Consider the following 13,711-nt stretch of genomic DNA (forward strand, 5'->3'; position numbering starts at 1 on the left):
ATAGCTACGGGCCCCGATAAGACGGACGAGTTCATTCATGGTCGGAACAGAGGAGGGGGAGAGAGACAGCTGCGAGGCGCTGTGGCCGAAACGTCGTGAGAATTTTATTGTGTTATTTTATTTTATCAATTTATTTTTTTTATTCTCATTCTACGTGACTTCACCGAAAGAACCAAAGAAGATGAATCCTTGCAGTCACGAAAGCTTTAAATCGAAATACGATGTGTTAACACTGGAACACATGAGGGTGTGCTATGGGGTTGCCACCTTTTTGATTGTAGACCAACCCTGGGCAATGTCTCAGTGCTTGGCCTATTATCATAATTATACAGTAAATGACAATACAATAATTATATTAAAAATACTTACTTGAAACTGCGCCAAAATAAATCAATGTTAAAAGCTTGATATTTAATCTGCCGCATAGGCGATTCATGGTCAAGATGTTGTGTATGTTTGCATGGGCATGGCTAGAGTTGCCACCCGTCCGGGAATTAGCATCTGTGTTCAGGTGGTATTGATCTGTACCCTCGATATTGCACTCGTATTGAGAAATCTGTCCAGGTTTGGTCTGCAGTCAATAGAATAATTTTTCAACGCAGCGTATGTTTGCATGGTGAACTTCTTTCGCACCGTACGCAGCCAACCATGCTTTAATGGAGGTGTGGGGTAATAACAAACTGAACGCAAAAAGAACAGGGACACAACTTGAAAACACAGAAGTGCATCTACACGTAGGGCGGTTGTTGAAGGGGAAGAGGGATGAAAATGATTAAGAGAAGCGTATCAGGGCAGAGCAAAGTGCTTATTATTATTATCTTAACTTAATAATGAAACGTAACTGAGCCATATGCCTTAAGCAGAACGTTTTTTTCAAACAGATGCATCACAAACGGAAAATAGAACCAATGTTTAGAAATGCACAAGGAAGCGTAGAGATGATGCACATCCTAAGAAAAACACTGATACTGGAAGACGGACACGTCAATTGCACATCATATGCAAATTAAGGACGTAATTTTAGTTTATAAAGGTGGGGTGAGGCAGGACACACAACTTGAAGTGATGACGGCCGGTGGTCGAGACTAACGTGGGAATGGGAGCTAAGGAGGGAACACAACCGGCAGTGTCAACTGCGGAGATGGAGTGAATAAATCAACAGTATCTGAATTTTGATTTGTGAGAATTTTATTGTTTTATATCTTTATTATTTTATTTTCTTTGGTTCTTTCGGTAAAGTCCCGTAGAATGAGAATAAAATAATAAAATAACACGATAAAATTCTCGCGACGTTTTGGCCACAACGCAAGCGGCCGTCTTCAGGTGAAAGGTACAGAACTGTCGGGACGACAGAGCTTAAATGAACAATGTTAAGATTCGTAGCGACTTTTAAGCTGGTTGGGAGAAGTGAGGCACCTTGACAAAGGGGTTTACATATCAATAGCTGAGGGATTAGCTTGTGACTGGTCACGGAAATGGCTATGTTAAAGTCAAAACCTACACATCCACAGACGCAACTAGTAATTTAGCATTGAAATAGCTAAGGGATTAACTTGTCACTGGTCACAGGAATGGCTATGTTAAAGTCAAAACCTACACATCCACAGAGGCAACTAGTAATTTAGCATTGAAATAGCTAAGGGATTAGCTTGTGACTAGTCACAGAAATAGATGTTAAAGTAAAGGCCTACACATCCAAAGAGCTTCAATGAACGCTGTTAAGATTCGTAGCGACTTTTAAGCTGGTTGGGAGAAGTGAGGTAACTTGACAAAGGGGTTTACATATCAAATAGCTGAGGGATTATCTTGTGGCTGGTCACGGAAATGGCTATGTTAAAGTCAAAACCTACACTTCCACAGAGGCAACTAGTAATTTAGCATTGAAATAGCTAAGGGATAAGCTTGTGACTGGTCACAGAAATAGATGTTAAAGTCAAAGCCTACACATCAACAGAGGCACTTCGTACATGGACGCCAAAGGGGGCTGCAACAACTCAACTGTCATACAGTTAAGCGAAGTGCAAACCAACCGGCTACCATGAGAGATTCGTTCATGAGGCCATCCACATATACAAATAGAGACAATTTCAACCGAGAAGATGGATTCTGGCTTAGTAACCATTGGGAAGATGTTTAAACCATTTCGGTTCTTAATTAATCGTATTTTACGAGGACCTTCAGACCGTAGCTCTTTCGCTGGCACTGACTTTTAATACCTCTCACACCACGGTTAATGGTATGGTTTATAACATGGAGTATAACAGCGCCTCGCAGCTGTTTCTCCCCTCCTTCCTCCTCCGCTCCAACCATGGATGGACTCGTCCGTCTGAACGTAGCTGTCCGTGGTGAGGAAGGTAAGAATCCACCCGTTTTTTCACCATATAACATTGTGAAATAACATTGAGGTAGTTTATATTTTAGTTTGTATTGGTTTACTATATGATATTCATTATATAGTGTAGTGTATACCCAGTTAATGTTAATAGCTCAGCTTATTGAAGAATGTATTGAGTACATTTATTATATTGATGTAATTTAGAATTAGGTTTTTCACATCGCTTTACTGTATGACAGTTGAGTTGTTGCAGCTCCCTTTGGCGTCCATGTACGAGGTCCCTCTGTGGATGTGTAGGCTTTGCCTTTAACATAGGTATTTCTATGACCAGTCACAAGCTTATCCCTTAGCTATTTCAATGCTAAATTCTCCTGTTTGATTTGTACTAGGTGCCTCTGTGGATGTGTAGGTTTTGACTTTAACATAGCCATTTCCGTGATCAGTCACAAGCTAACCCCTCAGCTATTTGATATGTAAACCCCTTTGTCAAGGTGCCTCACTTCTCCCAACCAGCTTAAAAGTCGCTACGAATCTTAACAGCGTTCATTGAAGCTCTGTGGATGTGTAGGCCTTTACTTTAACATCTATTTATGTGACCAGTCACAAGCTAATCCCTTAGCTATTTCAATGCTAACTTACTAGTTGCCTCTGTGGATGTGTAGGTTTTGACTTTAACATAGCCATTTCCGTGGCCAGTCACAAGCTAATCCCTCAGCTATTTGCACTAGCTAATCCCTTAGATATTTCAATGCTAAATTACTAGTTGCCTCTGTGGATGTGTAGGTTTTGACTTTAACATAGCCATTCCTGTGACCAGTCACAAGCTAATCCCTTAGCTATCTCAATGCTAAATTACTAGTTGCCTCTGTGAATGTGTAGGTTTTGACTTTAACATAGCTATTTCCGTGACCAATCACAAAGTAATCTCTCAGCTATTTGATATGTAAACCCCTTTGTCAAGGTGCCTCACTTCTCCCAACCAGCTTAATAGTCGCTACGAATTTTAACAGCGTTCATTGAAGCTCTGTGGATGTGTAGGCCTTTACTTTAACATCTATTTCTGTGACCAGTCACAAGCTAATCCCTTAGCTATTTCAATGCTAAATTACTAGTTGCCTCTGTTGATGTGTAGGTCTTTACTTTAACATAGCCATTTCTGTGACCAGTCACAAGCTAATCCCTCAGCTATTTGCACAAGCTAATCCCTTAGCTATTTCAATGCTAAATTACTAGTTGCCTCTGTGGATGTGTAGGTTTTGACTTTAACATAGCCATTCCTGTGACCAGTCCCAAGCTAATCCCTTAGCTATTTCAATGCTAAATTACTAGTTGCCTCTGTGGATGTGTAGGTTTTGACTTTAACATAGCCGTTTCCGTGACCATTCACAAGCTAATCCCTCAGCTATTTGCACAAGCTGATCCCTTAGCTATTTCAATGCTAAATTACTAGTTGCCTCTGTGGATGTGTAGATTTTGACTTTAACATAGCCATTTCCGTGACCAGTCACATGCTAATCCTTCAGCTATTGATATGTAAAACCCTTTGTCAAGGTGCCTCACTTCTCCCAACCAGCATAAAAGTCGCTACGAATCTTAACATCGTTCATTGAAGCTCTGTCGTCCCGACAGTTCTGTACCTTTCACCTGAAGACGGCCGCTTGCGTTGTGGCCGAAACGTCGTGAGAATTTTATTGTGTTTTTTTATTATTTTATTCTCATTCTACGTGACTTTACCGAAAGAACCAAAGAAGATGAATCCTTGCAGTCACGAAAGCTTCAAATCGAAAAATATGATTTTATTGTTTCCCTTCTACGTGACTTCACCGAAAGAACCAAGAATATAGTATATGAATTAGATCATTTATTTATTTTGCTAACTTTACAATGAATCGTACATTTTAATTGTACTAGTTTAATGTCTTAAGGTTTAGTTTCTAATTGTCTAGGATAAAACAAGTTATTTTGTCAAAATGAATTACGTTAATTGGCGCATACATTCAAAGTGCAATTTTAAATGAACCGTGTCAGTCTTCAAATACTGTTCCGGTTATTCCCACCTTGTTGGTGTCCCTATTGTCTCCTGCACCCACTAACAACGGAGTTATTGTTGGGGTGGAGAGAAGCACAGCCAGCAGCCAGCCAGGAAACTCGAGACATAGAATATGTTAATAGCAGCGTGACTTACACTGCTACAGCAGCGATTTTGTCATGTAACTATTTACATTCTCTGTGTCGCAAACATTAAATGGCAACTAATTTTTCTGTGGTACGCTTGTCCCCACGATTTGAGGACCAATTCCTTAGCGAAGGATTTACTACCAATTGAAGGATGATACAAGTGAAATGTGAAGTGGTAAGATTGATCTTAGATCATTGCAAGTCAATCCCAGATTCTGAGTGCCGAGTGACTCGGCAGGGCCGACGGCGTGAGCCTGGCACCTTGGGAGTTGTCATGGTCAGGGAGCAATGAGGCCGCGTTACCGGTTGTCTTAGTTTTGGGGAATTCTGTGTCCAGAACTCTGGTCCACAGTAACGATGAAACAAACACAATGTAGAAAAAAAGAACAGTTGCAACTCTTGCAGGAAAATGAAAGGTATTTTATTACAAAAAACAAACATCATTTACCATTCACACAAACAGTATAGTATTATAGTAGTTCGAAAATTAGACTGTGGAAAATAGTCATGTGCAATGATGAAAAATAATTAAAGATAACATTTATCATTATCTTATTGCAATATATGAACGTGTAATGGCAAATTAAAACGATGCGATACAATTTGACAATCCTTTACAGCGATACACTTAATCCAATGAAGTTGAATGTGAACGCTGAAACACGTAAATATTACTGAACATAGCGTGGATAGAAGAAACTGCTCTTTGGTTTTTTCGGTAAAGTCACGTAGAAATAAGAAATAATAAAATAAAATTACAGAATAGCATATTCCCTGGCAGTAGCTACGAGCAGATGCCAGGGGCAGCCAGAAGCGTCCAGAATGACGCAGCTGCTCCCAGGGGCTTACATCATCCATCCAGAATCGAAAGCGTGACTCGTGTCTCAGGCTGCAGTTTGTGACAAGTTCACTACAATAGCATTTAGTTCACCCTGCCAATGTGTAAGTATCAAACCATAACATTACGTATATTTTAAAAATAACCATTGTACAGAATTGATAGTTTTTTATTAATAAAGTTAAATGTAAGGGACATTCGTTGTTTTTGTGTGACTCAGTCTTTCCTGATAAGGCTGATGATGTCATTGTGCTGTGTAAGCGAGAATTTAAGTTTCGGTTTGTATCACCCTTCAAAGTGTAGTAATTTCAGTTAAATATAGAAGAGCACATCACTCTGTTTTACATTCATTATGAGTGCTGAGTGAATTCAATGGCAGTAAACTGCTCACAAACTGCAGCCTGAGACACGAGTCACGCTCTAGATTCTGTGCAGATGGAGGAAGCCCCTGGGAGCAGCTGCGTCATTCTGGACGCTTCTGGCTCCCCCTGGCATCTGCTCGTAGCTACTGCCAGGGCTATAAAAGCAGCTCCTGTAGCTGCACTGGCAGAACATCGGCGGAGGAGGGAGCAGCGCTCACAGCTGAAGCGAGCCTCACTGTGAAGCACATCAACAAGCATGGCCCTGAGTGTTTACTTCCCTGCGATGCACGTGATGGAGAGGAGCGTCTGGCCAGGCTGGCCGGTCTGGAACCCCCGCGGTGAAAGTCTCTTCCAGCAGCTGCAGCGAGACATGAGGAGCGAGATCGAGAGGATGGAGAGAATCTTCCGTGGAGTCGATCAGCTCAGCAGCCACACGGCCAGGACCTGGCCGTGAATGTGTCTGGAGACAAGCTGGTGGTGGCCGGACGACGCGAGGTGAAGAGCGGAGAAGTCAGCAGCGGCAGCTACAGCCACAGCTGCCAGGAGTTCCACAGGGAGACGCAGCTGCCCAGGGACGTGGACCCGCAGAGCGTGAGCTGCTGCTTGACTGAAGACGGGAAGCTGAAGTTCAAGGCTCAGCGCCGCGCCCTCCCTGCAGCGGCCGAGAGGGTGGTGGTCATTGAGCAGCCAGCGACAGCGACTCCTGGCACGGCCTCTCAGTCCACTGGCACCACTCACGCGTAGAGTGGCGCCTGGAGCATCCATTCCAACAACCTGCTTCATTGATGTTTTAATTGTGTGGATATTTAGTTAAATCAGTTTCTTCTATCCACGCTATGTTCACTAATATGTACGTGTTTCAGCGTTTACATTCAACTTCATTGGATTAAGTGTATCGCTGTAAAGGATTGTCAAATTGTATCGCATCGTTTTAATTTGCCATTACACGTTCATATATTGCAATAAGATAATGATAAATGTTATCTTCAAGTATTTTTCATCATTACACATGACTATTTTCCACAGTCTAATTTTCGAACTACTATAATACTATAGTGTTTGTGTGAATTTTAATGATGTTTGTTTTTTGTAATAAAATGCCTTTCAATTTCCGTATTCGTGTACAGGGAAATTGATTTTTCAGGTCCATACGGCTTACTACAGCCGTTTTATAACGGGCAAAACAATGTTTTGTGTTTCTCCCCTTGTGATGGGACTTTGTAGGATGAACGTTGAGATTTGTAAGGGGCACAGGGTGACCAATAAGGTCTGAATTGGTCTGTAATAAGAGAGGCAATGGTTAGGGGTTGACAGGTGTAAGTTGGCACTGCGTGCCACGTCGCGTTGTCATACAGCTGGCACTCCGATGAGCAATGATTCAGCGACGCACGGTGCCAAAGGGGCCGTCCATAAATGACGTCACGCGATTTTTGACCCCCCCCATCGTCACGCGGCGTCACAAAAGTCAGACCCCCCCCCCATCAAATATGACGTCACAGAGCTGTGCCCCGCCCCTCCCCAAACATATAAAACATGCTTCAAATCGCTTTAAACTATTGTCATTGTAGTGCGTATTTAATGTGGCGCTGCACTCTGATGTTGTAGGAGAAAACATTTATTAAAAAGTCTATTTAATTAAGTAGAACGTGTCGTCTATATTTATTTAAAGTTGCGCATTTTGAGGTGACGTCACATTTCTCAACCCCCCCCCCATCGTCACACATCGTCACAAATGTCTGACCCCCCCCGCCCCCCCCTAGGTGCGTGACGTCATTTATGGACGGCCCCAGTGCAATGCGGCTACCTCTGACCCAAAAGTCGCTCTCTGGAGTTGCTGTGCGCGTGTGTGGTGGGGGGAGCGGTGGCGCAGCGGTTAGCGCACTCCGCTCCGAACCCCGACAACACGAGTTCGAATCCCGCTCACGGCGATTATCTGAACCGGTCCTGGGCCCCCCTTCCCCCTCGGTCGACTCAGCCTCAAATGAGTACCTGGTGCGCGGTGTGTAGTAAACATCGCCACTGGGGGAGACAAAGGCGGCCGGGCGTGGTGTTGGCCAACCACCCCGTCGTGTGCCACAGTGTCGATCTTAATCGGTGCTGCCACTCGCTAACAACACTTGCCCCAACAGTCTGTCACAGGCTACACGGGGGATCTTTGTCTTTGTTGGACTGTGAGCGCTGTCCCCTTTACGCGCCCCAGTGTTTTTATGTATTTGGAACGTCGCCGACTGTGTCCACGCTGTTCACTTCCCGACGTAACATGGCTGACTGTGCCTCCACGTTGTTGACTTCCCCACGTAACATGGCTGACTCTGTCTCCACGGTGTTGACTTCCCCACATAACATGGCTGACTGCCTCCAGTGTTCACTTCCCCACATAACATGGCTGAATGTGCCTCCACGTTGTTGACTTCCCCACATAACATGGCTGAATGTGCCTCCACGTTGTTGACTTCCCCACATAACATGGCTGACTCTGTCTCCACAGTGTTTACTTCCCCACATAACATGGCTGACTCTGTCTCCACGGTGTTGACTTCCCCACATAACATGGCTGACTGCCTCCACGGTGTTCACTTCCCCACGTAACATGGCTGACTGCCTCCACGGGGTTCACTTCCCCACGTAACATGGCTGACTCTGTCTCCACAGTGTTTACTTCCCCACGTAACATGGCTGACTGTGCCTCCACACACTCGCGCCTCCCGCTCCCCTCCTTTTGCTTGTGCCGATCCCGCCTGACAGCCTCCTCGCTTACGGCCTCCACACGGATGGAGGCGAGGAAAGAGGAGGACGAGGAGGAGATGAAGGAGGACGGCGGGGAGGAAATGGCAGCGCCCGGGGCCCCGAGGAAGAGGGAGCCAGGCGCGGCTCCCCACGGGAATTTCATCAACTACGCGGCCTTCAACCCCCCGGCTCGACGCGTCGCGCTGCTGCCCCGCGAGCTTCTGAGGCGGCTCCTGCCGGAGTCCGCGCCGCCGTTCCTCGCCCTGGACGTGGGCTGCAACAGCGGGGTGAGCGCAACTCCACGTTACCACGGACGGGGCTGACGACGTCGACCGCTGGGGAAGGTTCTGAAACTCTCTAGTGTGGTAGTGTACTAGTCACTGTCTTGTAGTGTACTAGTCACTGTGCGGTAGTGTGTTAGTGTACTAGTCACTGTGTGGTAGTGTACTAGTCACTGTGGTAGTGTGGTAGTGTACTAGTCACTGTGGTAGTGTGGTAGTGTACTAGTCACTGTGGTAGTGTGGTAGTGTACTAGTCACTGTGTGGTAGTGTACTAGTCACTGTGTGGGGGTGTACTAGTCACTGTGTGGTAGTGTACTAGTCACTGTGTGGGGGTGTACTAGTCACTGTGTGGTAGTATGGTAGTGTACTAGTCACTGTGTGGTAGTGTACTAGTCACTGTGTGGTAGTGTGGTAGTGTACTAGTCACTATGTGGTAGTGTACTAGTCACTGTGTGGTAGTGTACTAGTCACTGTGTGGTAGTGTGGGGGTGTACTAGTCACAGTGTGGTAGTGTACTAGTCACTGTGTGGTAGTGTGGTAGTGTACTAGTAACTGTGGTAGTGTGGTAGTGTACTAGTCACTGTGTGGTAGTGTGGTAGTGTACTAGTCACTGTGTGGTAGTGTGGGGGTGTACTAGTCACTGTGTGGTAGTGTACTAGTCACAGTGTGGTAGTGTACTAGTCACTGTGTGGTAGTGTGGTAGTGTACTAGTCACTGTGTAGTGTGGTAGTGTATTAGTCACTGTGTGGTAGTGTGGGGGTGTACTAGTCACTGTGAGGTAGTGTGGGGGTGTACTAGTCACTGTGTGGTAGTGTACTAGTCACTGTGTGGTAGTGTGGGGGTGTACTAGTCACTGTGTGGTAGTGTACTAGTCACTGTGGTAGTGTGGTAGTGTATTAGTCACTGTGTGGTAGTGTACTAGTCACTGTGTGGTAGTGTGGGGGTGTACTAGTCACTGTGGTAGTGTGGTAGTGTACTAGTCACTGTGTGGTAGTGTACTAGTCACTGTGTGGTAGTGTGGGGGTGTACTAGTCACTGTGTGGTAGTGTGGTAGTGTACTAGTCACTGTGGTAGTGTGGGGGTGTACTAGTCACTGTGTGGTAGTGTACTAGTCACTGTGGTAGTGTGGGGGTGTACTTGTCACTGTGTGGTAGTGTGGTAGTGTACTAGTCACTATGGTAGTGTGGTAGTGTACTAGTCACTGTGTGGTGGTGTACTAGTCACTATGGTTGTGTGGTAGTGTACTAGTCACTGTGTGGTAGTGTGTTAGTGTACTAGTCACAGTGTGGTAGTGTACTAGTCACTATGGTAGTGTGGTAGTGTACTAGTCACTGTGTGGTGGTGTACTAGTCACTATGGTAGTGTACTAGTCACTGTGTAGTAGTGTGGGGGTGTACTAGTCACTGTGTGGTAGTGTGGTAGTGTACTAGTCACTGTGTGGTAGTGGTAGTGTACTAGTCACTGTGTGGTAGTGTGGTAGTGTACTAGTCACTGTGTGGTAGTGTGGTGGTGTACTAGTCACTGTGTGGTAGTGTACTAGTCACAGTGTGGTAGTGTGGGGGTGTACTAGTCACAGTGTGGTAGTGTGGTAGTGTACTAGTGACTGTGTGGTAGTGTGGGGGTGTACTAGTCACTGTGTGGTAGTGTGGTAGTGTACTAGTCACTGTGTGGTAGTGTACTAGTCACTGTGTGGTAGTGTGGTAGTGTACTAGTCACTGTGTGGTAGTGTGGTAGTGTACTAGTCACTGTGTGGTAGTGTGGTAGTGTACTAGTCACAGTGTGGTAGTGTGGTAGTGTACTAGTCACTGTGTGGTAGTGTACTAGTCACAGTGTGGTAGTGTGGGGGTGTACTAGTCACAGTGTGGTAGTGTGGTAGTGTGCTAGTCACTGTGTGGTAGTGTGGTAGTGTACTAGTCACTGTGCGGTAGTGTGGGGGTGTACTAGTCACTGTGTGGTAGTGTGGATGTGTACTAGTCACTGTGTGGTAGTGTGTTAGTGTACACCTGATGAAGATCGCTTGCATTGTGATCGAAACGTCATGATTGTTTTTTGTTTTAATATAATTTTATTGTATTTCTACATACGTGACTTTACCGAAAAAAACAATGAGTAATTTTATGCAGTCACGAAAGCTTTAATACTTTATTATCACACTTCTACGGGGAAGTTACCGTTGTAATTACGTGTAAGATGTGCCCTTTTTTGAGCTGCCGTTTTGTATTTACAAGAGGTGGTCATTTTTTGAGCTGCCGTTTTGTATTTACAAGAGGTGGTCCTTTTTTGAGCTGCCGTTTTGTCTGTGTAAGATGTGCGTGTTTGAGCTGCCGCTCTCGCTCTGGCCCTCCCCCTCTCCAACCGTATTTCCTATTTAAGCTTCTGTTCATCCCTCCCCCCCCTCTCTCTCTGCATCCCTGTCCGTCTTTCCTCCCTCCTTACCTGTTGGTGGACTTGTATATGTATTTCTACTGACCGTGTACCTCGTATTTTTCATTCTATCTATGCTGGTATGTGCAATCCAAAGGTTGAACACGAAATTTAACACTCTTCTGAAATTCGTGGTCCGCCAGGAAGTGTCTAACTGTGTTGTTGGCCTGACGGGATGTGCTTCACATAATGTTTTTTTAGGTTTGTTGAATTCTCGTCTCTCATCTTTTTGTTGTATTTACCTCCGTGATTTGTTCTTGACACCTGATGAAGATCGCTTGCGTTGTGATCGAAACGTCGTGATTGTTTTTTGTTTTAATATAATTTTATTGTATTTCTACATACGTGACTTTACCGAAAAAAACAATGGATAAAGCTCTTTTTACAGATGTCCAGTAGGGGAGGGTAAGAACGTTACAACAACAAAAAATACAACATATGATAGTAGTGCAAAGTGCAAGAGAGGTAAACAAATCACCCAAACACATACAAATAAAACTAAACCATCCCCATCCTACCAGGCAAAGCCCACTGAGGTATTAACTTATTTTCATTATGAATCATGAAGTACTCCATCCTCGCATCACGTCTGTTTTTTTACCACATCCTCCAGCAAATAAACAAACCTGCCACCGGTGTCCTCGTGTTTTCTCGCAGGAGCTGACGGTGGCTGTGTATTGGCACCTGACGGGGCTGGACCAGCCCGAGGGTGGAAGCTCTGGGCAGGTTGCCCGCGTGCTGCCGCTGTCTGTGCTGGCGTGCGACCTGGACGCCGATCTGGTGGAGCGTGCGCGGGGCGACAATCCTCACCCGGAGGTCATCGCCTACGAGACGTTTGACTTCATGGACACCGCAGCACGAGACGCCGCGCTGGACGCCTTCCTGCGACGCCACGGCCGGGCGCGCTTTGACCTGTGCCTGTGCATGTCGGTGACGGATGTGGATTCACCTGCACCACGGCGATGCCGGCCTGCGGCGTTTCCTCGCGGCCGCCGCGCGCACCGCCACCTTCCTGTTGGTCGAGCCGCAGCCGTGGAGGTGCTACCGAGCGGCCGCGCGCCGCCTGCGCCGTCTGGGGCTGGCCGAGTTCCCCCTCCTGCCGGATCTGCGGCTCCTGCGTGGGGCTGGCGGCGGTGGCGGCCGCGCGGAGGCCGATGAGCTGGCCGCCTTGCTGGGAGAGGAGGGAGACATGCGCTTGCTGTCCAGCCTGGGCAGCACCGAGTGGGGGCGGTCCCTGCTGCTGTTTGGACGAACGGGAGTGGCCTTGGGATGCATTGACAAAAGTACCGATTGAAACTGCGTTGCTGCTGTGGCCTTCGAGGATCTGTTGCCTATTTGGAGAGAATTCGTGGTCGGAAATGTTAAGTGTTTGTCAGTTTTTAACACCTTTATTTGTTGATGGTACGTTGTTTTCTCGTCGTGCGTGTAAATGCAGCATGTTGTTGAAAACGTGTTATAATTTATCAGAATATTATATATATAAAATGACAACAATGCAAAACGTACCTTTTTTGTACCTTTGAAAATAAAATTGTATGCAAAAAGAGTTGTCAGTTTTGAAGGACCCAACCAGAATCATTTATGATAAAGGGAATGAATGTTTTTTTTTTAATAAATGGGACAACAGCATCTCATAAAATGGAAAATGAATATCACCAACTTCAAATCATTGTTTGGAGGAGGCATTTTGAAAATTATATCAAACCCAGCCCATGGAAGACACAGAAATATTTCCTCTTCACATGCGATTTTCCTCAAATAATTTAAGGCAGCTCATGATGTGACAGTGGAGGCTGCTTTGTAAAGGTGAACTATGTCCCTGTTTCCTTTGGATTTCCACGTGCATCTGAAATCTTATTGAAATGCACATGTAAATGTTTTGGATACGCCACTTTTATATTTATAGTGAAATAAAATCTGAACATTGTAAATAGTTGATGGGTGCATTGTAATTGTGTGAAGTCATAATTGCCATTCATCCTCCCATTAACCACAACATCTGGTATGGAGGCAATCCATCCCATGTTCCTGTCCAGTGAGCTCCCTCCGCTCCATAAATATCTTTGTTGTGTTGTCTATATGCACGGTTTGCAGAGTGCACTCAGACTGACATAAATGCCGTTGCGATATCACCACGACCGAGTGGCAACTAGCGTGCAATGCTCTGTTTGATAGATATGTTTCAGCAGTTAAGGGTGAAAAGTTAGACAAGCGGGATTTGATTGCTGAAAAAAAAATCTTCGGGTTGGCCATCGCAAACGATGATGACTGCCGAGAAGAGCTGCTCGTAGCATTTTCCTGCACACTGGTGGGAAGAGCCCAGCAACTTGAGCGGAAGCATCGATCGCACTGTCGGCAAGAGTTGCTCGTCTGCTGAATGGGACTTGTGTTGTGCCGTTACTGGTGTTGATGCCGATGGGCTCTTTCACGTTTTTCTTTAATCCGCTTGGCTGAGTCGGCTATGGAACTTCTCCACTGCTTACAGCTGCTCTCAAAGTAAACATCTAGAAAAAATATCTACGGACAAAAATAATGCTTACCCAATGGTACTGATAGTCTTGGACC

The 13,711-nt window shown here is 45.5% G+C and overlaps 1 protein-coding gene across 1 annotated transcript; it reads left to right on the forward strand.

Annotated features, from left to right (window-relative positions):
- Positions 1–8,375: 8,375 nt before the first annotated feature.
- LOC142906565 (pre-miRNA 5'-monophosphate methyltransferase-like) lies at positions 8,376–13,079 on the forward strand. The gene is given in 3 exon segments (XM_076054690.1): positions 8,376–8,727; positions 11,804–12,082; positions 12,084–13,079. Coding segments are annotated over 3 exon segments (978 nt in total). The 5' UTR covers positions 8,376–8,385; the 3' UTR covers positions 12,441–13,079.
- Positions 13,080–13,711: the final 632 nt, after the last annotated feature.

Source organism: Petromyzon marinus, chromosome 4, assembly GCF_048934315.1.
Source record: "Petromyzon marinus isolate PM22_M1 ecotype Great Lakes invasive population chromosome 4, UKy_Petmar_22M1.pri1.0, whole genome shotgun sequence".
Classification (NCBI taxonomy): Eukaryota; Metazoa; Chordata; class Hyperoartia; order Petromyzontiformes; family Petromyzontidae; genus Petromyzon; species Petromyzon marinus.